The sequence below is a fragment of the Notothenia rossii genome, assembly GCF_949606895.1.
Source record: "Notothenia rossii genome assembly, chromosome: 5".
Taxonomy (NCBI): domain Eukaryota; kingdom Metazoa; phylum Chordata; class Actinopteri; order Perciformes; family Nototheniidae; genus Notothenia; species Notothenia rossii.
The window spans coordinates 89,705,644-89,732,427 of NC_136903.1; the positions used below are offsets into that span (position 1 = coordinate 89,705,644).

The 26,784-nt window shown below is 39.3% G+C and overlaps 1 protein-coding gene across 2 annotated transcripts in view; it reads left to right on the forward strand.

Annotated features, from left to right (window-relative positions):
* The first annotated feature begins 18,452 nt into the window (after positions 1 to 18,452).
* The window catches only part of LOC307041529 (IQ motif and SEC7 domain-containing protein 2-like), a 78,150-nt gene continuing 69,818 nt past the window's right edge, over positions 18,453 to 26,784 (forward strand). For both annotated transcript variants that reach the window (XM_079684998.1, XM_079684999.1), the window contains exon 1: positions 18,453 to 19,131. In XM_079684998.1, coding sequence (XP_079541124.1) covers positions 18,854 to 19,131 — 278 coding nt within the window. In that variant the 5' untranslated portion in view covers positions 18,453 to 18,853. The remainder of the gene's footprint in view (positions 19,132 to 26,784) is intronic.

Below are 26,784 nucleotides of genomic sequence, written 5' to 3' on the forward strand. Positions count from 1 at the left end.
TATTGTTATTCCTTTTTTGTTGTAGTGCAAGTTCTTGTCTAAAAGTAAAGGAAAGTCATCAGAAAACATCATGTTCATATATTGATATTCAGATTGGGTAACTGATTGACTTTTCTCAGTTCATGCATAAAAACAGTTGACTTTGAATTTAAAAAGTGAATAAAAGAGTTGTGATTTTTACACACCGACGCCATGCTGTTCAGTGGCACATTGAGAAACTCCTGGGGCTTTCATTGTGTTCCCAGCATGCCTCTCTGCCTCCATTGGGAGCTCCACCACAGCCACTGACAGCACAATGGAGGTCCTGATGGAGGAAGGCCTCCAGCGTGGACATCAATGTGCCGTCAACACACTTCTCTGATCCACACACACACATCTGACAGCTACTCCCAAGTCTCCACAACACTCACACCACTTGATGGGAGAGTGGAAGTGCAACGCAACAGAATGAGACACCACTCTGCAGCCTTTTATGTGAAGGAGGACTGCAAGGCATTATGCTTTGAAACATAGGAGATAGAGAGGATGCTTTACTGCTTCTTTTTCCAGATAAAAGTGTATGTTTTTGGTTGTTTTTATATGAACACACACACACACACACACACACACACACACACACACACACACACACACACACACACACACACACACACACACAAACATACCATGTATACATCACTTCAGGGGACATTACATTGACTTACATGCATTTCCTGGAGACTTATCCAAACCTTAAACATAACCAACACATGCATAACCCTAACCATAACCAAGTCTTCACCCTAAAATTAATGATTCCCCTTATGGGGACATCCATTTTGTCCCCATAAGGGAGGCGAGTCCACACACATGACTGTGTAAACAGATTTAGGTCCCAACAAGTATATGCTAGCCACACTCACACACACACACACACACACACACACACACACACACACACACACACACACACACACACACACACACACACACACACACACACACACACACACACACACACACACACACACACACACACACACACACACACACACACATACACACACACACACACAAACACACATACACACACACACACACACACACACACACACACACACACACAAAAACACACACACACACACACACCACACACACACGTAGCTGGTTTGTAGGATTTGATTTGGAGATATTATGAAATACAATTAAGAGAAGAGGAAGAAGGAACTCTCCTTGTCGTTAAACATATACTTCAAGCTTTCATTCATATTCACATACTCAACATAAAATGGAAAATGTTTGGGTAATATCGATATCTTTTGGATGACTAAATGATACTTTGAAGCTATGCTAGCTTAGCTAATATTGAAACAATGTGTTCTTGTTATACCTTGTCTCTTTAAGATATGACCAGGGTTGGTTGGGTTACTTTAAAAATGTACTCCGTTACAATTAGATGTGATCTGAGTAGGGCTGAACGATTAATCGATTTTAAATCGAAATCGCGATTTGAAATTATGCGATTATCAAATCGCAAAGCCTGCAATTTTTTTTACAATTTTTTTTTTTTACAAATTTTTTTTTTCTTCTTGCGTTTCAGTCATCCACACCAATCAGAAGTGCTGTGCCCGACGTGCACCAGCCATTGTTAACCAATCAGAAGTGGCCCATGATAGAAGGTGATAGACAGATTGATCCAATCACCTGCCAAGTATTTTTGAAAGTGCCTGCCATTTCCAAATGGCTTCCAATGGAGCTTTCCTAGATGCTTTGGTGAAACCATCTGAGTCAGGTTAGTAATGCTCCATCACATGTTTCTATTACAGGGTGAATCTTAAACTGAAGCTCGACTTTAAAGCAACCCAACGGAAGTTTCATGTAAGTTTAGTTCTTTCACTCGTAGCTCGGGCTGCGGGGGTGCTAGAGACGGGAGCATGTTGATACGACCTTCCTAGCCGGAGTTATGGCCGCATTTTACAATAAACGTACGTTGGGTAGCTTAAAAACAAATATCGCAATTCGAATCGCAATCGCAATATTTGTCAGAAAAATCGCAATTAGATTTTTTCACAAAATCGTGCAGCCCTAGATCTGAGTTGAGTATCAAAATATAAAAGTAATCCGTTACTTTTGGATTACCTCAATATCAAATGTAATGCAAATAAATACAAAAGAAAATACATATCAATAAGATGTTTTTTATTATGTAAGACGACAGAACATGACCTTAGAAAAGAGGAAGATATTTAGGATCAACAATGATTGAATTGATAGGAAAACTTGACTTTCATTCTGCATATAAAATAGAAACTGATTAATTGAAACTGTAATCTGATTAGGTCTTCTATTTATGTATCCATGAGGAATACGGTTACATATTTTTGTATCCTGTTACATTTAATCGGTCATTGCCAAAACTTGGGTTTAAAACTAATTTGGTTGATTTAATTTAATTCAGAAACTTCAAGGTACAGACTGGAGGAAGATGCATTATTTTTTCTTAACTTAACTTCTTTCTGATTCTTAACAGAAAAGATAAAAGCCATTACTTTTAATGTTCAGTAGAGTATACGTGTGCTCTGCTTTCTAATATTTAAAAGGCCTGTAGGATGTCGATATCTACAACAGCACACGTTCCTTCGATTGAGATAAATTAAAATATTAAGTTTAAGTGTCTTCATTGACTCAGATCAAAAGTCCTAGAGCAGTACTTTAGTTTAATCTGCGGCAGAGAGATCTATCCTGAAGCTAAGTATTATAAATCCACTCAATGCTTTCAAGCTCATTGAGATGAAAACTGTCGAAGCAGCATCACGACAGTCTGCCATGTTTGGTTTTCTTTTCTCTTGTCATTATTGGTTTGTTTATTAGCTTGTTTTGTACGTTTCATGTTTAGTTTATAGTACATGTTTAGATGTAGTTACTTATAGTCAGGCAAGTCTTGTTTTGTACATGTGAAGTTAACTTATGTTCAGTCTCGTCATGCACAAGAATATTTTGTAATTACCTTTCGCTCTCATTTTGGAGCCCTTGACTTCTTCTCATTGTGTGTTTTCCCGTCAGCTCTACCCTTGATTGTTGTCTCATTATCTCTTCGTTAAATAGTCCTCGTCTTTCTTTGTCATGTGTGAGTTTGTCTTGTTTCATGCCAGTGGTTTTCAAGCCAATTACTTTTATTTTGCTTGTACCAAAAGCCATGTTTGTTTAGTCTTTAATTGCTTTACATTAGCCAACTGTTTCCTCTTGAAGAGTGATATCTATATATATACTGCAAGTAGACGTATTGTGTGAAAAGAAATGTAAGATGTTGTTTAATTGCTGATATACTTATGATCAACGTCACGTTTTCAGTGTTGGCGGCAGTTCCCCTGTTTGTCTATAGTCTCTTCTGGTGTATTACAATGCCGTTATGTGATGATTTTCAAAGAGAAAAGCGAGCACGTTCGGAATAAAGTATTATTTTATTTTTTAAAAATGTTTTCGGATTTCACATCACATAAACACCAAATCCCAGCATGCATTGCGGCGAAACCATCCAAATCATCGAGCTGAGGATCTTGCCTACGTCTGTTTCCGGTTTTGTTTATGACGGATGTATTTTGTTATACACACATTCCTTCACATTTACATTTTAATTTGCATTACAGTATTTCGTGAGGCCTTCTAACATGTTTTTAAATATAACTACGGTTGTAGTTGAAGAGTTTGTAAATGAACATGAACCGAAGCCTGGCAACTCAATCGCACAACGTCACGTCCGTTAATTCCACATCCACACGTATGGATTAACATCGATTTAATCATTAATGTAGCCTTTGTTTCTGCTAAAAGAGGTGTCGGCCAGCTGGGGCAACAAGAACATCGGCGTAATCGAGTGTGACTATTAAAAAATAAATAATTATGATATTAATATTGACAATAACAACCGACCGTCGGGATAGCATTTGCTTGGCCTTTCCGGTTATTTCTCCACTGGTTAACAATACCGTGTAACTGTCACGTTTGAAGGGACGAAATCGTGACATCTTCACGTCTCCCAGCATGCTAAATCGTCACATGTTCACGTCTTGCCGTGATACCGGGTTGCTTTAAAGAGTCCTCTCCTGCTGATGTTCAGGTGTATATCAGTATGTAGTGTCTCTACTTTAAAGAGTCCTCTCCTGCTGATGTTCAGGTGTATATCAGTATGTAGTGTCTCTACTTTAAAGAGTCCTCTCCTGCTGATGTTCAGGTGTATATCAGTATGTAGTGTCTCTACTTTAAAGAGTCTTCTCCTGCTGATGTTCAGGTGTATATCAGTACGTAGTGTCTCTACTTTAAAGAGTCCTCTCCTGCTGATGTTCAGGTGTATATCAGTATGTAGTGTCTCTACTTTAAAGAGTCCTCTCCTGCTGATGTTCAGGTGTATATCAGTATGTAGTGTCTCTACTTTAAAGAGTCCTCTCCTGCTGATGTTCAGATGTATATCAGTATGTAGTGTCTCTACTTTAAAGAGTCCTCTCCTGCTGATGTTCAGGTGTATATCAGTATGTAGTGTCTCTACTTTAAAGAGTCCTCTCCTGCTGATGTTCAGGTGTATATCAGTATGTAGTGTCTCTACTTTAAAGAGTCCTCTCCTGCTGATGTTCAGGTGTATATCAGTATGTAGTGTCTATACTTTAAAGAGTCCTCTCCTGCTGATGATCAGGTGTATATCAGTATGTAGTGTCTCTACTTTAAAGAGTCCTCTCCTGCTGATGTTCAGGTGTATATCAGTATGTAGTGTCTCTACTTTAAAGAGTCCTCTCCTGCTGATGTTCAGGTGTATATCAGTATGTAGTGTCTCTACTTTAAAGAGTCCTCTCCTGCTGATGTTCAGGTGTATATCAGTATGTAGTGTCTCTACTGGGACATGTCACCGTGCTTTAATGTTCAGAAAGCTCTTTATTTTTCTCATACTGCCTGTGCTGCAGCATCTCTTTTTACCCTCTGTCTGAAACCAGAGCCCAGAGCCCAGTCCTCTGTTGTGATTGGTCAACGTGTTGAATAGTGATGTCATCATGTTCAGGAAGTGAACAAAGGAGTCCAATGGAGGGGATGTTATCCTCTGCAGACCATTTACATGCACAAAAACCTATTGAACACTACAGGAGCGTAAAAAAGGCTCTGCTTCCTTTGAGCTCAATTCTCAATTAACCGCATTGGGAAGTGTTTCTGAAAAACGATATTGTGTTTGATATGGTGTGATTTTGATCCGAGCAGGAAAAGGGAGCATTGATGTTGGGTTGTATGTATCGGGGATGTACTTTACTCACTGCAAGGCTTCAGTGTGTCATAACCCGGAGGGACGTCTCACAATAAAAATCGATCACAGCAAAAATGATCAACAAGCCTAAAGCCTTCCAGACTGTAAGCGTTCCAGTTGTTCAATATGATCCATAGCACTGCTCCTCCTGTATCCATCACTCAGTGCCCATTGTGTGTGGGCCCGTGAGGTGATTGATGGTGTTTATGTTCTGAGCCCGCTGTGTGACTGATGGAGAGAAATGTGTGTGTGCCATTCTGTGGATGAGTTTGAAAAGAGTCTAAACACACAATAGGAAAAACAACTCACTCCTTCCCGTTTTATTGAAACACATTAGATTCAGCTGATTAACTCGACAGAATATTTGGTCCTCAGCGCCGAGCTAACAATCAAGCGTCTTTCCCACAGGCTTCGCATCCCAGATATTATTTTATTCAGAGGAGGTTTATGTGAAAACATTAACGCCCTAAGTCCGTTTGATGTCCAATTCACCCAACGTGTGAAAAACAAACAAGTAAACCCTCTTTTAGCCTTTTCAGTCCATTTACATGCACTATAGAACACACTACATGAGAGGGAACACCACAGAAGAAGAATTTAACTTCTCATTTACTTTAACCATATATTTTCATTTCCTCCACTCTCACTTTTTTATTATTTGTATGTTACAGCATATTTAGCGTATTCAGAAAAGCCTTGTATCCATTACATTTAAAAATTAATTTACAATTTGCACTTTACTGAAATCCAATGGAGACCTTGTGATGCTAACTAACAAAAACACGTTATCACCACACTCCTCTATGACTGCTCCACCTGTCAAATAGCTCAACCATTGGACTGGATTTTCACATAAAGTGGTTTTACGATTTGGCCGTATTTTTACGACACAATTATGGGGGATTTCCTTTCAGACGGACACCTGCCAACAACTCCTGGATCCATCAGGAACCTGCCAACACACCAGCAAAAAAGGGAGGGGGAATTATCTGTGGCTGTATCTGTGCAGTATCTGAATGAAGGAAAGCACTCTGTATGGAAAAGTGATTTTAAACAAGCTGTTCTGCTGACGGCTCCATATGGTAATGTGTCCATTTCCTCAGGCTGTGATTCACACATCGTCTGTTGTTTTAGATATCAAAACAGAAGGCTCTTTTGTAACTATAGCTTCATAGAATCAGTGGAGTAATGGAGCTTCTTTGTGATCAAAACCTCACACTCAAGATAACTGAATCCAGAAATGAAGATACATAGAAACCATATTTCTCTTGGTTTGGTATCTGTCTTCAGCTGCCTGACTGTATGATCCAGTGTTGGTTTGAACAGCGCTGTGATTTCAGCAATTAATCTAATCCCCTCCAGTGTTGCCTGACAAGGCGTTAAGAATATCCTGTCCACGGTACCCATTAGCTCTGATTCTAGCACTTACTCTCGTCTTAGGAAGCTTTAATAGTATTGTATGAAACTAATTGCTACACTTTCTCTTTGTTGAATTGGAAGCATCCAGATCTGAATTAATATTTGGAACCGCATGCATGCTTTTCTGTTAGAAACATGGTAGTGTGTTTCATTAAAATGCATGATACCTCAGTACGTCTTTTGTAATAAATAATAATAATAATAATGCATTACATTTTTTATTAGAGCGCTTTTACAGGTGCTACAATTACACATTACATGTAAGAGTCATTACTGTGGACATTACCCGCAGGAGCAAATGCGGGTAAAGTGTCTTGCCCAAGGACACAACAGCCTGGCGCAGTGGCGGCCGAGGCGTGATTTGGACTGGAGTTCACCAGCGCCCCTTGATCTGATGACCAATGCTCTAACCACTGCGCCAAAACCACACCGATTTATAGATGAATATGTGTCCCAGGTGTTCCAGGGAACTCACCACGTGTCAGAAAACACAACCCTCTCTATTTTCCTCCATACACAAATCTCTTAAAAAGGGGCTGCAACGGATCAGATACAGACTGATCCAGATTTGAACACTTCTGTGACATCACAGAAGTGGCGCTACGGCTATTGGGCCAACTCCACCAATCAGGAGGAGACAGCCACGGACATTGCCGCTGGAAAGCGCTGGATACGCTGTAATACATATGCCAGGCCTGTAGATGGTGCTGTTCTCACAGAATCAGCCCATGATGCAAAGACAGTGTTACATTGAGCGAAATGAGGAATGGCTAAAATGCATGATCTGTTTGGTATTTTGAAAAATAAAAAGTATAAATATACCTTATATACTGTAGGTATGGTCCTAAACTATATTATTCAAATATAGCATGATAGGTCCACTTTAAATAACACTCCAAGACATGATTTCATGTATCATCACTTCCTGTTGTCATCTTGCAATATACTCATTTATATAAATAGTTATCACCGCAATAAACCATATTTCACTTTGTCTTAATGTGCATTATTTAATTTCATATTCTGTTCTTGTACATATGATATTCTACTGACATGTATATAGACCTTTTGCACTACTTTTTATTTTGTATTGTATTATATATGTTGCATTGTTGGAGGAGCTCAGGTCAGAAGAATTTCATTGCCATTTCTACACTGTAGCTTTGTGCACATGACAATACAACCTTTGAATTGAATTTGAATTGCTGTCATATACAAACTAGCTCCAGGGCTTATTTGGGATTTTATTACAGTATATGTTTTGCCACTTTAAATCTGTTGGAAATGGTTTATTTCACTCTATAAGATCCAACCAGAAGATGCTTGCTCCACATACGAGACAATTTGCCTTGTGTCCCCATTTGGTGGTATGAAGCAACACAAGGAGACAGAATAGCAGCAACACATGTATAATTTTCTTGGTAGATCAGCATGAGTGTGCACGACTACAAGAGGCTGAATCAGGGACATTATTGAAGACCACAATCAACGAGAAGAGGCATTTTACCTTGATTGCAGTGAATTACAACCTTTTGTCAATCTCCCTGAATGGGTGCCATTTCCTTCAATGCGTTCATGAGGGAGTTAACGGCAGAACATTACAGAAGAAGAGGCATTACACCAGGGGTTCTCCCATTCCCTCAATAAACCAAGCAATCAGAACTTGTTTCATGACATTTTGTCCAGATGTTGGAGCAAGCACAAAGATTCAAAGGTTTTTATGTCATATAATCTACGGTGTAGAAATGGCAATGAACATTTCTGACCTGGGCTCGTCCAGCGATGCAACATTTATGATAAAATATAAAAATACAAATAAAAAATAGTGCAAGAAGTCTTTAAACAAGTAAATAATATTTGAAATATTCAAGAAAAGAATGGGAAATTAAATATTGCACATGAAAACACAATTAAATACGGTTTATTGCGGTGATAACAATTTAGATAAAAAAGTAGATTTTAAGATGACGAACGAATGAATGTTTATCGAGACGCTTAAAAGAGCTCAAATGAGAGACGATGTACGATTCGTTGATTTGTAATCTGCATTGTTTGGTCTGCTTTCATGTAAATCTTGTTTGTTTGCCCTCTTAGTAAAACTCACCTGGGGAAATATGAAAAATAAAATGTGCTAAGAAGGACACAAAATGATCTGCAGGGAGACCCTTCATAGCAATGGTCATGATTGTTTGTTGAAGGGATGTGATCAACCTCAATATAATATATATAATTGTATAATGCAAACGTCTGCTAAATGGCTCCCATTGGTGTACTACTGTACCAAGCAAGTTTGACATACTCAATAATTGCATTTAGGTCTAACAATGTCCTATAAATAAGTATACGATAAAATACGATTGATTGAACATTATCTTTGAAAAACGCCAATGGACTTTGATGGTTCACACACTGATGATTTTGTGCAAAAGGTCGTACAAAGTGGAGTCCAGTAGAGGAGTGCATGAGTTAGGGTTAGGGTGACGCTGTCGGATTGGCTGGTGGTGATTGGCTGGTGGTGATGTGCTGGTGGTGATTGGCTGGTCTTGATTGGCTGGTCCTGATTGGCTGGTCCTGATTGGCTGGTCTTGATTGGCTGGTCTTGATTGGCTGGTCCTGATTGGCTGGTCTTGATTGGCTGGTCCTGATTGGCTGGTCTTGATTGGCTGGTCCTGATTGGCTGGTCTTGATTGGCTGTTCCTGATTGGTTGGCTATGTTCATGCTAATTTCCGTGAATGAAGGTGTAGTGACCACGAGATCCATTTGTTGTTATTATTTTGTCTGTGATTCACTCATGGGCTGACAGATGAATAGACGCTTGTTGTTGAGAGAAGAATAAAAGGAATGTCCAGATGAGATTGAAAAGTAAAGTATTCTTGTTTATTCCAAAAAGGCGGTGGAAAATATAAATAAGGGTTTTTGGAGAAGATTATTAACCATAGAATCCAGCAAAGGGCGGAGCCTGTAAAACTGCCTTAAAGTGGTTACAATACGTAACCTTTTGGTCTTTGCCTTCTCTCTTTTCCTTTTAGGACATGGATAATACGCCTTTTTGATTGATATGCTGGTGGCTATATTAAGGAGACTTGCTCAAATTTGAATCGTCATTTATTTTTCTTCTCCAATAGGTACAATTTCACACCTTTTCCCTGACAGCGGTGCACTTGAAAGACTGGAAAACCACTTCAAAGACATTGTCCAATAATGTCCAAGGATGTCAGGAATTGAACAACCTTTGGCGATCGCAACTATAGAAGCAAGAATAATTGAATTTTTCTGCTTCCCTTCCAGACAGTAACATTTCTTTAACAGTAGAGAAGCCCATTGGACAAGGGATCACAAGGGGGAGAAATATGACTGAGCAAGATATTATACCCTGGGGCGCTTAGAAATGGTCTTTGGTGTGAAATGGGGAGTGTATGTAAAAAAAGGCCCGGACAGTCTTTCTTTCTATATTCCCCTGGTGTTTTCACATAAATGGCTCATCTCAGCCTCTCGACAAATCAGTCCTTTACTTACTGTCAGCCAGAGGTGGGAAGTAGTGGAGTAAAAATACTTTGTTACTGCACTTAAGTACATTTTTCTGGTATCAGTACTTTACTCCACTACTTCTTTTTCTGACGACTTTTTACTTTGACTTCTTACATGTTGAACTCAAATACCTGTACTTTCTACTTCTTACATGTTGAACACAAATACCTGTACTTTCTACTTCTTACATGTTGAACACAAATACCTGTACTTTCTACTTCTTACATGTTGAACTCAAATACCTGTACTTTCTACTTCTCACATGTTGAACACAAATACCTGTACTTTCTACTTCTTACATGTTGAACTCAAATACCTGTACTTTCTACTTCTTACATGTTGAACTCAAATACCTGTACTTTCTACTTCTTACATGTTGAACACAAATACCTGTACTTTCTACTTCTTACATGTTGAACACAAATACCTGTACTTTCTACTTCTTACATGTTGAACACAAATACCTGTACTTTCTACTTCTTACATGTTGAACTCAAATACCTGTACTTTCTACTTCTTACATGTTGAACTCAAATACCTGTACTTTCTACTTCTCTCATTTTCCAAACAGGCTGGTTCCTTTAGTCTGAATGTGTGTTTGGTGGCGTGATCATTATTATTTAGAGTCATTGCGTGCCTATTGATTTGAACACGATCCGTGTATCCATCATTTCCTGGTCTTCTCTAAAGAAGAGGGACCAATGGAAACGTTGTCATGTTGCCGTTGGTCACCATGGAAACATTCATGAGCTAACAATGACATTATTGTTCTATTAATATAAAGGGAGGTCAGGTACTCTTTAAAACAGCTGCTAGTTATGGGTACTTTTTACTGAAGTACATTTCAAAGCCTCTTTACTTTGACTTGAGTAAAGAAGTTTAGTCAGTACTTCTACTTTTACCAGAGTATTTTTAAACATTAGTATCTGTACTTCTACTTGAGTGAAGGATGTGTGTACTTTTGCCATCAATGCTGTCAGTCGAGGGACAGAACTGATTTATAGCTCACACACACTGAGTGTATTTTTCTTATTCCACTACTGAGAGAGTTTCAGGACGGTGATGCTTTTTTAAACTAGTGCTCCTTATAATGAGAATGCATGAGTGCTGGGTGAACTGTGCTCAATCATTGTCATGTCTTCAGATACTTGAAGCTGGTGGCTGAACATCAAGCAATGAACCGTCTCCAGAAACAACAGAACACCCAGGTATTGATGGCGAAACTAGATGGCTGGATTATCATTTACTTTACAAGACAAGAGTGTGTTTCAGATGTATCATCCCTCATAAATCTTCCAAACAACTCCCAGTATGCAATAAACCTCTGGGTCTACCGATCATGACCCTCAATTCACATTTAGAGTGTCATCTTAATAAGAGATGCACCTGTATTCATTTTCATATTTTAAGTAAGTCAATATATTTACAAATGAAACAAAAAAGGCAATTTGTATGAAACATGTTTGACCAACGTTGATATGATTTCCCCTTCCTGCATTGTGTGGATTTTAAGAATGTATGTTTGAAAACCACAAAATGGAGCCCATTCAGTAACATACGATCCATCAGTGTTTGATAATCTTTTGGGTTATATATGTAGTTTCATTTACTTTCATTCTCAAACAAAGGATGAAATCAAATTTGTGGTCCCTTTATACTCCAGAAGAAACTCACAAATGATGCAGGGAGAGCAACGTAACCTTTCGTTCTCTTTCGCTTGTTTTCTTTTTCTTTACTGAAGACAGTTTAACCATCATGAATCCAACGTATTGTGCTCTCCACAAATATAAAAATGAATATTTAAAAGTGTTCCATGGTGTTGCCCACAGCTGACGTTTAATTGACTTGACTTCTTTCTGCAGATTGGTATGACAGTATGATCCCTTGACCCTCCTTAGCAACGGTCTGTTCTCCTTAGCAACGATCTGTTAATTAGCAGACCTCTGGAAAGTACACATTGACCAATCAGAATTCAGTATTCAACTAAGTTGTGTAATATAAAAGCAGTAATCTCAAGAAAACAAATAGACCCTATAGCACAAAGCATTAAAGCAGCTTTGTCTATTTTTTGTATCAAACGATGGAGCATGTCTGTCTTTTTCCTGTTGATAAACCCACCACAGCTGTCTAGATGCTCGATAGCGTGTGTGTTACCACTGCTGGCTTCAACTCACCATCAATCTATCAGAGGCAGACAATCAGGAGTGATCAGAGATGGCAAAAGTACACACATCCTTTACTCAAGTAGAAGTACTCGTGTTTAAAATACACTGGTGATAGTAGAAGTACTGACTAAACTTCTTTACTCAAGTCAAAGTGAAGAGGCTTTGAAATGTACTTCAGTAAAAAGTACCCATAACTAGCAGCTGTTTTAAAGAGTACCTGACCTCCCTTTATATTAATAGAACAATAATATCATTGTTAGCTAATGAATGTTTCCATGGTGACCAACGGCAACATGACAACGTTTTCATTGGTCCCTCTTCTTTAGAGAAGACCAGGAAATGATGGATACACGGATCGTGTTCAAATCAATAGGCACGCAATGACTCTAAATAATAATGATCACGCCACCAAACACACATTCAGACTAAAGGAACCAGTCTGTTTGGAAAATGAGAGAAGTAGAAAGTACAGGTATTTGAGTTCAACATGTAAGAAGTAGAAAGTACAGGTATTTGAGTTCAACATGTGAGAAGTAGAAAGTACAGGTGTTTGTGTTCAACATGTGAGAAGTAGAAAGTTCAGGTATTTGTGTTCAACATGTAAGAAGTAGAAAGTACAGGTATTTGTGTTCAACATGTAAGAAGTAGGAGGTACAGGTATTTGTGTTCAACATGTAAGAAGTAGAAAGTACAGGTATTTGTGTTCAACATATAAGAAGTAGAAAGTACAGGTATTTGTGTTCAACATGTGAGAAGTAGAAAGTACAGGTATTTGTGTTCAACATGTAAGAAGTAGAAAGTACAGGTATTTGTGTTGAACATGTAAGAAGTAGAAAGTACAGGTATTTGTGTTCAACATGTAAGAAGTAGAAAGTACAGGTATTTGAGTTCAACATGTAAGAAGTAGAAAGTACAGGTATTTGTGTTCAACATGTGAGAAGTAGAAAGTACAGGTATTTGTGTTCAACATGTAAGAAGTAGAAAGTACAGGTATTTGTGTTCAACATGTAAGAAGTAGAAAGTACAGGTATTTGTGTTCAACATATAAGAAGTAGAAAGTACAGGTATTTGTGTTTAAAATGTAAGAAGTAGAAAGTACAGGTATTTGTGTTCAACATGTAAGAAGTAGAAAGTACAGGTATTTGTGTTCAACATGTAAGAAGTAGAAAGTACAGGTATTTGTGTTCAACATGTAAGAAGTAGAAAGTACAGGTATTTGTGTTCAACATGTAAGAAGTAGAAAGTACAGGTATTTGTGTTTAAAATGTAAGAAGTACAAGTCAAAAGTCATCAAAAAATAAGTAGTGGAGTAAAGTACTGATACCAGAACAATGTACTTAAGTACAGTAACAAAGTATTTGTACTCCACCACTTCCCACTTCTGGGAGTGCTGATATCATATTGGACAAAGAAAAATAAAACACACCATTTGAAACCCACTGATGGATGTCAGTATCGAGCACCCAGGCAGGCTGTTGAGATTCAGAGCACCCAGCTGAGGACAGAGAGCTTTGTGAGGCGGACAAAGACCAAGACATGGCATGCATTCCCAATAGGAGTTGTATTTTTCAAGCCTGTTATCCATTGTATATCTAAAGATGCCCAATAATTCATGACTGCATGCATTACTGTTATGGATTATGTCTCATAATTACAGCAGTCACGTGTATGCAATGGGTATGTGTTCCACAATGTGAAGTGTTTCCTGCTTTGAAGAATGTTATACAGTATGTTGTGTACATCATATAAAAAATAGAATACTTTCCTGTTTGAGCGCTTTCAGTTGCTGTTTCGAACAAAAAAGAAAAAATTCTGTCATGTAATCTGAAGAGAAGAGTTACCTATAGAAATTACCAAAGGCCAAAGCGAGGATGGTGCTCGGCCCAATAATTCACAATGGAACATCTTTACTCTAAAGTCAGCCACCTTCCATCCATCAAACATTCAATCTGAGATACATTAAATATAAAGAAAGGAGGGGAAATGGAAGAGAAGTGATGGACCAATGGACAACAGCTGTCAGTACTTCTACTTTCACCAGAGTATTTTTAAACACGAGTATCTGTACTTCTACTCGAGTAAAGGATGTGTTTACTTTTGCTATCTCTGATTTTGAATGATATGTTGTTGGTTATAATGTGCAGTAGACAACATTTTATAGACCAAGTTACGTGCACGTGTACTGCCGTGCATGTGGAGCTTCCTTTAAAAACACATAAGGGCCTCTGCATCGGGCTGACTTCAAAGAGCTCTGACAAAGCCTGACTGATCAAACACTTTGCATCAGCTCCCTCCTCTTCTGTTAAAAGCTGCATTTAAACAGAGCACAAAGAGAACAGCACCATATGCAGCAGGATGAGGCTGAGAAGAGGGAAGGCTAACCACCATAAAGAACAACGTGTTACTGTCCAAAAGAACAACTCACTGCGTTGACTCAAACTAAGGCAGAGCAAGAGGGGGCTGCATGTTTTATAGCAAGTTCAAATGAATTTTGGACAAAAATATATGACCAAAAACATCAGTAATGCTGTGATTATTACTGGCCTCCCTCAGCTGGTTTTAACAGTTTGTCCAGTACGTGAACACAAGTGTTAAATATATTGTCCTTACTTCTGATTGCAGATTCTAGATTACTCGCTAAAGTGTCAAACTTCTTGCAATTACTTTCAATAATTTGGATTATTTTATCAATCTTCTCTAGTTTCATTTAGTCAACTGTATTAAAGAAGCCCTATTATGCTGTTGGGGTTTACAACATGTAGTGTGTTCTATAGGTTTTAGTGCATGTAAATGGTCTGCACAGGCTAAAATCATAAAGTTTCTCTCCCACACAAAAAAAAGCCTCCTATTCGGCAGCACTGTGTTCGAGGGATGAGTTGAGAGTTTGTGTAAAAAAGAAAGAAAAAGGACCCATTCTTAAACCATTTCTGAAACCACGATAGACAGGATCTAACAGAAGTCAAATTGAATCACAAGCTGTGAGCTGAAGAATAACACACTCCCAAGACTGTTTTCACTTCTCCACTCAGCCTGGATTTTTGATTTATCGACATCTGTTGAAGTGTACGAGGTAAACACTTCAGCCATTTCAGAGCAGTCATCCTAGGGGACACATGGGACCTTGGCCTTTTGTGAGATGAAACCTGAATTCTCAGATAGAGCTGAGGATGTAACATGAGCCAAAGCTGTAGAAAAGACTTCCTGGTTCAGCTGGAAATGGCTAAACCAGGTGAACATGATCATTTGTGACACAGAAAGTGTCCTCAGTGGCTATGTTCAGAAGTGAAAGCTATAGAACAGGAAACCCAAACATAAACCAGTTTATTACACGGCTTAGATTCATTCTCAATTCTGATTGGTCCATTTGGACAATACAGAGTTCTAGTATTTTTTGCTAACAGAGCGTTGCTAAGGAGAACAGACCGTTGCTAAGGAAGATCAAGAGACTATGTGTAGTCATATCAATCCACAGAAAGAAGTCCGGTCAATTTAACGTCAGCTGTGGAAAACAAACAAGAGTTTTCATCCATCAGAAATCAAAATGGAGTACTTTGGGAATATATTTGTATGATATTTGAGGAGAGCAGGAATCTTTGGATTCATGATGACTTAAGTCTTCCCAGTGAAGAAATAAAAAAGGGGCGAAAGAGAAGGAACAAGGTTAAAAGACGGAGAAATGGACTTCAGAGAAATTGACTAGTTTTATCTTAGCGGAACAATACCACCATTCTTAAACCAGTGAAATCACATATTAACAAAAATGCAGTATGTCACTTTCGCATAAACACTTTTTCTTCCTTATGTTTTCATTATGTTGACAATTTCAGTAATGATGTTGTTGACAGGCGAAAACTTTGCATAGTTGGCGGAGCTGACAGAATCAGAGCGAGAGGTGATGTTTCCCGAGGACAATGCTGATGACGTGCTTACGAAACAGTTTGTGCCTGCTTTATCCTCGCCCCTGCTCAGGTGCTTTGAAGTCAGCTGAACACCTGAAAACTACACGTGCACTCTGTTCTGGCCGTGCCATCCATCTGGAGGTAAAAACAAAAGCCTCTAGCGTCTAAAAATAACTTCATCAAAGAGAGGAAAATTCTCCTCTGCTTGGAGATTTTATTGATGCGAAATTCTGCCTTTCATGAAGCATATTCAGTCAGTAGCTCAGACACCAACGATGAAACACGTGAGCAACTGAAGTTTAAAAAGCAGAAATAAAATCTGAGCCGTTTTAGTTTAATACACACAGTTAAGATCGCACACACTATTTTATGAACATATGGTTCACCTGCTGAATTAAAAACAGAACAAATGAAGCAAAGAAAGTGGAAACCATAAAGCAGATTCAGGCAGTAGAAGTATAGATTCACTCTTAAAGTATTATCCTACAGAACAGCACAGTCCACAGAGAAGAGATAACAGCTGATCCTTTACAACAAACACTAGATGTTTAGTTTTTTGCTAACACTTTAATCCCGCTATCCCCAATGTTTAGAAATGTAACTGTAATCTAAAATGACTCAAATGTCACCGGTCCCATCAATGCTGGCTGTGTCCTGAACACAGAAAACCACTAGAGGGCGATCACTGTGTAAAAAAAGAAGCAGCCACAGCATGTAGTGTGAGGGACAATGACAGGTAGCATGTGGTCTTTCTTTCGGCTGGGTTTGTGAAATATCTGAGTTAATTTCAGTGTTGGAAAAGAGAGCAGAGGAACCTGGGTTTAGTTTGAAATCATTAAGAGCAACTCAAAGGACAGACCCCCCCCCCCCTGTCTCTGAAACTGAAGTGTTATCTTTCTCATAAGGTTTTGTAATTTTGTGTCAAAATTGTGGAACGAACGAACCTTTTAAACTGTGCACTTTCAGCATTTTAAGGTATTAATGACAAATACACTACTGCAGACATTGTAAAATAAGTAAATGTCATTTATGTGTAGGATAATGTGCACCTTTTTTTAACGTGTATGCTGAAATAAATATTTGTATTCTACTTTATTTTTACTTAATACTTACTTTAATTTCTCCTGTTTTTATGAATGTTTGTATTTTATTTGATCTTTGATCAGACATTTCACTTTGTTAATGTACATATATTAATTTAATTTTAATTAAAAAAGTTCATGCACATCCTTACGTTAACTTCCCATACAAGTGTTGCTATTTTAATGATATTTGTATTTATATTTTATTTAATTGATTCTATAATGAAGCAAATGTTAAGAAACCTGCATTTTTGTGAGTGTACCCGGGATATTAAAATCATGCTCTGTTATACGGCTTAGTTAAATACTCAATTCTGATTGGTCAATTCAGACATTCCAGAACTCTGCTATTTTTTGCTAGCAGACCGTTGCTAAGGAGAACTGACCGTTGCAAAGGAGAGCCGACTGTTGCATTAACGACTAAGGGACTGGCATTGTTTTTAAAACTGGTTCATGGTAAATAATGTGGATAGACTTGGACAGTTAGAGAAATGAGGTACAGTTCAAACTAAAAAACATTAAACAACTAATTAACAATCCACAAATCAGAAAAATAGAGAAAAAAAATGAAAATGAATGTCTTAAAAACGGATACATCAGTAACACTCATTGATCATTAACTGTCAAATCTAGGGTCATTAGTAATGTTTTGTGTTCTTTAAATCACCCACTTTTCCATCTATAGTCCCATCCTTATATCTAAAATATGAACTGATTCCTTTTTCTCATGGTCAATTTTTTCTATTCCAAATATTTAATTTTCCAGATTCTACCATTCTGAATTTGTCAAGTTTTTTTTTTTTAACCAGTTTAATAATTGCTACCCTACTTATAACAATTAAGGGGTATTTTATTATGATTTGTGTGTTTTTACAAGTAATAGTATAGTGGTTTCTTATTTAGAAAAATACCAAAAATAATTGACATTTCTCCCTTGATAGCTATTTCTCAGAAGCCACTTAAATAGAAAAAAATAAAATATATGACTATGGTTCTTGAAGTGACAAAGTGGATTATTTAGAACTATGCAAAAATCCACCCATTTCTTTCTCCCAGGCAAGCAGCAGATCGACCTGCTGTTTCCATGCTGGTGGAGGGAGGGTGTAGTAGCCTACTACCCCACAGCTGACAGCAGATACACACTAATGGCCGTCGTGCGTCGAGGTACGGGTGCATGATGTGTGATCTGGCGACACGGACTACCTGTTGAGTGGATGCACGGTGTCTCTCTCTGGATTATTATATAAAACACAAACGTAGCGCGCATAGCAGGAGCTCCAGCCCTGAAAGAGTTAAACGCTGTTTCTCCCCGGCTGGCAGGAGGTGAGTTGCGGCGCAGAGAGCCCGTGGACGCGCACCAAAACCCGGACAACTTCCACCACAAAACAGCAGCCATGTCGGAGCTGAAGATGGGGACCTCTGGATTTCTTACTCCTTCAGAGCTGTGAGGGGCTTGGTTTTCCTTTTTTTGTAGTTGCGTATTGGATATCGCCTCCATGGACGGCTTTTACGAGATGGAGAACCCGACGGAGAACCCCAGCAAGGCGGTGGAGTATCTACAGGAGCTGAATAAAATCATCGAGACGCAGCAGGGGCTTTTGGAGAAGCAGAGGGTCCGGATTGACGAGCTGGAGCTCCATATGACGGATCTGTGTAAGGAGAACGTGAGTCTGAAGGAGCAGCACCAGAGGCACCTGGCCACCTGCAGAATACAGCCGGGGAACAACTCCTCCAGCCTGGGAGCCATCAAGGAGAATGCCACCATGCAGGAAAAGTAAGTTGTTCTTGGGCATTTCATCCCACATTCCCAGATCTGTGTGTGTGCGCCATCTGCGTCAGGTGGAGGTGGAACAACCCATTCAAACGCGGACTTCTTTGCCACTTTGTCACGGATGCGTTTTTTAATCATCCATGTCATTTCCACATTGCCAGGGATTATATTTCACTCTCACTCACACACGCTGCGCACGCTTGACACGCGTATTGCGTAATGTTGATCCCTTTAGGAGCTCTGTACCGGAATGATGTTCTGGTTTCAGACCATGATTAAAAGCGGGTGGGACTTTGTTTTGAATAAACAGGAAATGGTGTGTAAGAAAACAAGGTTATTTGGAGCTGTTTGTTGCTGAGGCGACAGGTAAACTAGATCTCTGGAGACTGTGCCATGCAGGGTTGTGATGTGCAGTCAGTGTGTATTTTACAGCAGCTATGATTTCCCCTAAAGCAGCTTTTTAATTTGATATGAAATGGTTGCTTTGGAGAGTTTCGCACTTGCCTTCAGACCTGCCAAATTATACATGCATGGTTAATTGTTTGAATACATAAACATGCTTTTCCCAATGGATCACTGTCCTATGAGTCCATATTAATATGTAACTGAAATGTCGAGGAGATTAGGGCTCGAAATGGATGAATATTGGGATATCACGTAGTGCCTCACAGATTGATTCAAACAAAACTGATAAAAACAAATGGTGATCAACCCGCTCTCTGAGGTAGACTACAGTCTCTTGATTTATTTGTGATTTAAATGTGACTACAAAGCTGTGACTTGATTTTCCTCAGCTTTTTAATGTGATATGAAATGGTTGCTCTGGATAGTTTCCCACTTCCACTGTTTCAGAAATGCCAAGACAACATTTTTTTTTTTTCACGAAACACAGTTTATTCTGATAGAAAGGGTCTTTTGTAGTTCTATCAACAATTGGTGAGTGAGCATGGACTCCTGTGCCAATTTGTTGATTTCAAATTTAAAGTAAAAACAACAATCTAGAAGTGTTTATTTTTGTCTTTTTAGCCGCCTGACGTTGTTCTTCCCACTGGTTCACGCTAAGTTGATTTAGAAGATGTTCCAATACCCTATGAATTCATATTTTTTACATTTTTCGCATGATTATTTTAACGAATACTTAACTGAAATGTCCAGGAGATACGGGCTAGAAAACTGATGAAAATTGGGATTTATAAACCAGAACCCAAGTCTTCAAATAGCTTACTTTGTCGACCAACATAACTCAAAATATACAGTTTACAAGAAAGAAGCAGAGGCTGTTTGATAAACTTCGTAAACCATACATTTATTCTCAGAATGGTTGGCAAATCAACTGTCTCAGAACAAAGTGTATTTTAATGCTCAATATGAATAACCTCAGTTTGCTGGTAGGCAAAAGCAACATGCTAACAATGCTACAGTGCTAGCAACGCAGCGTGGTGAGCAATAATGCCTCTTAGATCGATTAAACAAACAAACGGATCAACCAAAGGGTGATCGACCCGCTCTCTGAGGAAGACTTCAGTCTCTGGATTTTGCTCATGTTTTAAAGCTGTGACTTCATTTTCCTCGGCTTTTTAATTTGATGAAATGCTTTCCTCTGGAGAGTTTCCCATTTAGACCTGTTTCACAAATGCTCAATTATACATGTGTGGTTAATTGTTTCTAATAAATCAGTATCCATGCATGCTGATGTTTTTTTCAGCGATGAATTGGAGTTATGTTTGAACCAAAGCTTTTAAACCCTAAAGAGTGGTATTATGTAATGTTTCATTCTAAAAGCCGTGTTGCAGTTCCTTCTGACATGCAGCTTTAATCCCAATCTATGTTTTTCCATCCAGGGCGTATAAAGCTTATCTGGGTCCTGCAGATTATCTCCGGACACACTGGGTCACATGACCAACCAGGAGATTTGTTATGGCAGGAATGTGGAGAACTCACTGGATTTGATATTCACGTTATAGGCTGTGAATAAAATGACGTAAGGTGACCACAAGCTAACACGACACATGATTTATGAGCGGGTCTTTCCTATTTCTATCAACAATTTCATCAACACGACTGCCTCAATACAATCAGTGTTGGTTTAAAATATAAAACTAAAGAAATATAAACAGTTTGTCTTTTTAGTCGTTGTTTTTACCACCGGTTCTCACTCAGGTTACATTACATGGCATTTAGCTGAGGCTTTCATCCAAAGCCACTTACAATAAGTGTATTCGACCAAGAAGATACAAACCTGAATAAAACAGAATCATATAAGTACATCAGGTTTCATAGAGCCAAACATTTCAAGTGCTACTCAACTGGCTTTAGATAAGCCAGCGCTTTATTAGTATATAAGTGCTTTGTTAGTAATTCTATGGCTCGAAGTGGAGTCTAAAGAGATGAGTTTTCAGTCTGAAGAAGATGTGTAAGCTTTCTGCTGTCCTGATTTCAATGGGGAGCTCATTCCACCATTTTGGAGCCAGGATAGCAAACCCACGTGTTTCTGCTGATGGGAACTTGGGTCCCCCTCGCAGTGCGGGTGCAGCGAGCCGTTTGGATGGCACACGCAGGTAGACCAGCCAGGAGGGAGTTGCAGTGGCCTAGGCGTGAGATGACGAGAGCCTGGACCGGAAGCTGCGTCGCTTTCAGGTTACTGAGGAGATCTTCCATTATCCTTTGAGTTTTTAGCATTGAACTGTTTTACAAATGAACATGTGACTGACTTTTCCAGGAGATGAAGGCTGCTCCTCACACATCCGTGCACACCGTACTACACCACAGTTGCATTTGTTTGTGTCCAGACGGTTTTTCCGTTTCGTTATCCCTGACGACAGCCTGGAAACGGTTTATAGCTCAAATCTCATGGCTGTTTTCTTCGTATTCAGTAAATTCAACATATTATATACGGATTGGCAATCTCTCTAATCTATTTTCATATTGTCCATGTGTGGTCACTCGAGATCGCAGATAGGTGAACTTCTGCGCTTTCTGCAAGCAATACAGCTTCAAGTTGCATGAAGATGAAACATTTTGAAAGAGTGTGAACATTTTACTTTAAATGTTTAATCTGGCTCCGTTTTATAAGTGTCACTTCTTTCCAACCGTACACCTTCACTTTATAAAGCAGAGCTTCTGTTAAAGTCTGAAGCCAAAGCCAGGATCCACAGAGTTGATTTCTCATGATGAGCAAACTGAACGTTGTGCAATCAGAAGAGAGCACCTTTAGAAATGTAAGTTCTTCTTCACATTGCTGTCAAAAGCCCACATTACTTCAGACTGCGTATTGATTAACAAGACTGCGTGCTTTTGTACAGATAATTAGAGATATTAGAGGGATTCATCAGATGGCAAATCTCTTCTAAGTGTATGTCTAATGCCTGTGCCATAGTTCCCTTCACTTCCTCATCCTTCTCCTGCCTCACTGAGCAGTGCTGGCAGTGGAGCATTTAGCTCTGCAGTCCAACAGACACTTAGAGATATGATATATAAGATTAATCACAACTTTAAAACCCTTGAACACACTGTTGCTCCTTGTATGTTCTGGTTGGTCCACATTTAGACCAAACCATTGGCACATCGTTATTGGCTGTTTCTGGTGTTCTTCCACTCCTATCCTTCAGAAAGGTACAGGAACTCATTATCTCCCAAATGGCATTAAGTTCTTCTGCTCCATTTGCCTGGAACCAGTTGCAATAGAGTAATGAGTCCTGAAACCCATTTACGAGTCAGCATTTTACCATTGCCAGTTCCCTCGTCAAGAAGTCGACGGTTCATTTAACGTGTTTCTGGTTGATATCCTCACATAAGGCCTGTGGTACAAGACAAGCTTACGAGATGTTCACGTGCTGTTCTAAGACAGGGGTGGGGAACCTCCGGCCCCCGGGCCGTATACGGCCCGCGAGGCCATTTGATACGGCCTTCGAGGTAATTTATAAACACACGCAAAAAATGTAGGAAATCTAGACCGCAAAAATAATTAAACAAGCGAGTGCCTGTTTTTCCTGGCCAAGGTCAGGGTCTTTGAACAAATCACGAGCCTAACGTGTCATCACGTGGTATATGTCTCGTCTGACAGGGGTGCAGTTCTGCTGGAGAGCACCAGAACGCGGCTCCAACACTTACAAAATTGCAGTAGGCATAAGGAGCCGTACACATGCCGCAGTTTCTGTGTGGCTGTGTCTTTAGTTGAAAGCCCAGTGGCGATCTGTTCATCTGTCATACTGATCATACAGTCAATAACGTTGTTCTTATTAGCACCCACTTAAATCATGTCCACATGGATATGAAACTAGATACATATCTTGTGTCCATATCTTTCTGTTTTGGTGGTCATGCCACAACCGTGCACGTGAATGCATGCGCGAGTCATGTTCAGATATCTGGATTATGAGGTTGCTTTTTCTTTGCACCGCATGAAAGAAAGGCAAAATTATTGGGCTGTGATTTTAGTTTTTTAAGCAGAGGTCAATAATTTGTACGGCCCTCGGAGGATGTTGAAAAAATTGAAATGGCCCTTGAGAGGAAAAAGGTTCCCCACCCCTGTTCTAAGACATCGAATACGTCAGTAAATACAACACTGGTGAATGTCTGAAGCTTCTTTAGGACATTGAAATGACGCTCGCTAACAAGTGACAACATCAACGTCATCACACTGACATGTGACCCTGATGTAGCTCTCCTTTAGCCTATTGTTAGCTTTTTTACTTCTGCTGAGTTTATTTACGGTTCAAAAATCACAAAAGTGAAGTGTACACATGTGGAGATTATCCTGCTGAACAAAACGTGTGAGTGTCAAAAAAGCTTTTTTCTGCAATATACTGAAATCCAGTGGTAAAATTCTATTGGATGTTGTCAAGCGAGCCCTTGCGTTCCTAACTTCCAGGTTGCCCGACAAAGACATGTCCTCACTGATCTTCATGAAGTAAAATTCAGGGAAATCGTTTCAGTTTTTAAAATGCTTTTTAATTAGAAGCATGCAACTCTACCTGTAGAGGCTTTGATGTATGATGACGTCCCTTATTGTAACCCATCACATGTTCTTGGTTCTTGTTTGTAATGTTTTGCCTTTAGCTGTGCATTTTGCCCAGGACTCTCTTGTAAAATAGATTTCTAATCTTAATGAGACTTCTTTTTCTTTGATAAACTAAAAAGAGAGAGTTTGATGATCCCAAGTTGTGACGCCACCACTTACTGACGTTGATGCAAAAAAAAACTGACTTTACAAAATGTATTTTTGCTCGAGAAAAGCTGCATCTCCAGCAATAACCAGCTCCTTTTTTTATCTGTGCTGAGTGCATCACTGTTAGGCCTTTTTAACCTATGACATCATTACCATATTTGCTCGCTCATCGTTTGTACGGGGCTATAAATAGTTATCAGCGCGGAGCAGAGTCTGGAAGCTCGTCCCGGGATTCTTCATCCGAGTGTGACCTCTTCGACACCCGAGTGGCACGGCACACACATCTCTTTTTGCATTTCTGTGGCATCTCCGAGGTTTAAAATCAAGCAAATACTTTTAGTTGAAATGCCTCTGCACGCACGAACGCACGCACGCACGCACGCACGCACACACACACATACCATGTATACATCGGTTCCGGGGACATTACATTGACTTACATGCATTTCCTGGAGACTTATCCTAACCTTAACCATAACCAACACTTACCCTTACCCTAACCCTAATCCTAAACCTAACCAAGTCTTCACCCTAAAATTAATGATTCCCCTCATGGGGACCTCTATTTTGTCCCCATAAGGGAAGCGAGTCCCCACATGTGACTGTGTAGACAGATTTAGGTCCCCACAAGTATAGTAATGCTAGGCCACACACACACACACACACACACACACAGTCCTGTCCCCCTGTGTTCTGTCAACAGTTTGACCACGTCAGCTGTTCTGTGTTGACCGCAGTCAGCACACACTTCTGGCCTTGACTGCCAGCCAATAGAGAAGCTCCGCTAGTCCTAGTTAGTGTGACACACACACACACACACACACACACACACACACACACACACACACACACACACACACACACACACACACTCACAGGGAAGGAAGGGTTACTTTAAATTGAATTCCGTTAAAGTTACAGGGATTACAGTTACTTTTTTGTGTGTATCCTTATTACATAATCACGTTACATGTAATCTGTTACTCCCCACGCCCGCACACACACACATTATGATGTCAGTCTATTAGCACGCAGCATATACAGGTCACCCTGTAATCAGTGGGTGAGGTTTGAGAGATGTGTGTGCTCAGAGAGAGTGGCAGCTTGTTGTTCGGCTGCTTTACGAGCGCCTCTGCTCCACCGAGGTAGAGCTGCTGTGTTTACTGTGCTTTATTTGGCTGTTAAGTGTGTGTGTGTGTGTGTGTGTGTGTGTGTGTGTGTGTGTGTGTGTGTGTGTGTGTGTGTGTGTGTGTGTGTGTGTGTGTGTGTGTGTGTGTGTGTGTGTGTGTGTGTGTGTGTGTGTGTGTGTGTGTGTGTGTGTGTGTGTGTGTGTGTGTGTGTGTGTGTGTGTGTGTGTGTGTGTGTGTGTGTGTGTGTGTGTGTGTGTGTGTGTGTGTGTGTGTGTGTGTGTGTGTGTGTGTGTCACACTTCTTGAGTAATGCCATATGCTCCGGCTGCTTGTGGGCAGGCTCTGGAATATATGCACTTTTGTCATTTTAAAGCCAAAGCAGAAACACTTTTCATACAACTGTAGAAGCCTGAGGGGGGGGGGGGGGGGGAACCGGCTGCTGTGTGAGTGCAAAGAGACAAAGAGAATAAATACACTTTCAAAAGGAAAATACAGTTTGAAATAAAATATTCATGGTCAGGGTTAGAGGTAGAAGAGAAATGCTATATTATATACTTCTGTCTTTTCTCACTATGTTACACCCTGAGTGCTGATGCTCTGTATTTAAATATCTTATGTGGTTAAACTTGCAAGAGAATGACCATGCACACTAATAATTCTGGTTATTTATCACCCAACATGGACGGGCATTGGGAGGCAGATGTTAATGAGAAATTGATTTTATTCGTAATATGTAATTGATGTGTTCCCAAAACCAAAGTGATGACATAAACAATGAAACAACACATTACAGATACTATCCATGCACCCCCTTTCATTTCATCTGTTTCCCCAAACTTATCAAACTCTACTTAAGATATCATTTAGACTTGGATTTCATGATATGAGATTTTTAAAAAGTGAATTAATCCCCAAAAAGGAAAAATCATTGTGACTCAAAATGACTTCATTGTTCATTATAATGTCAATCTGATATGATTTCCAATTAAAAACGCATGTTCTTCTGTAATGAAAATCTGCATTGTGGTAACAAAGCAATGCAGATATTTCTCTATAAAGCATATATATTTGCATTATAGTATTTATATATTGTGTTTGTTACAACTTGTGAGATGAACAGCAGCACTAAAGTAAAGTGTGTAAATGTTTTTGACTTAAGAACGTATTTAAATCGTTTTGTATTGTGGCACTGTTCGATTTCCATATGTTGAATAAGACCTAACCTTATACCAAAGTCAAAAACTCACCTATCAAGACAACTCCTGTGAGACCAAATTACTGTTTTTGACAGTGGAGTCTTTGAAAATAGCGTTTGAATTTGCTGTCTCAAGGCAAGGTAAAGGGGTTACCATTTTCTAAA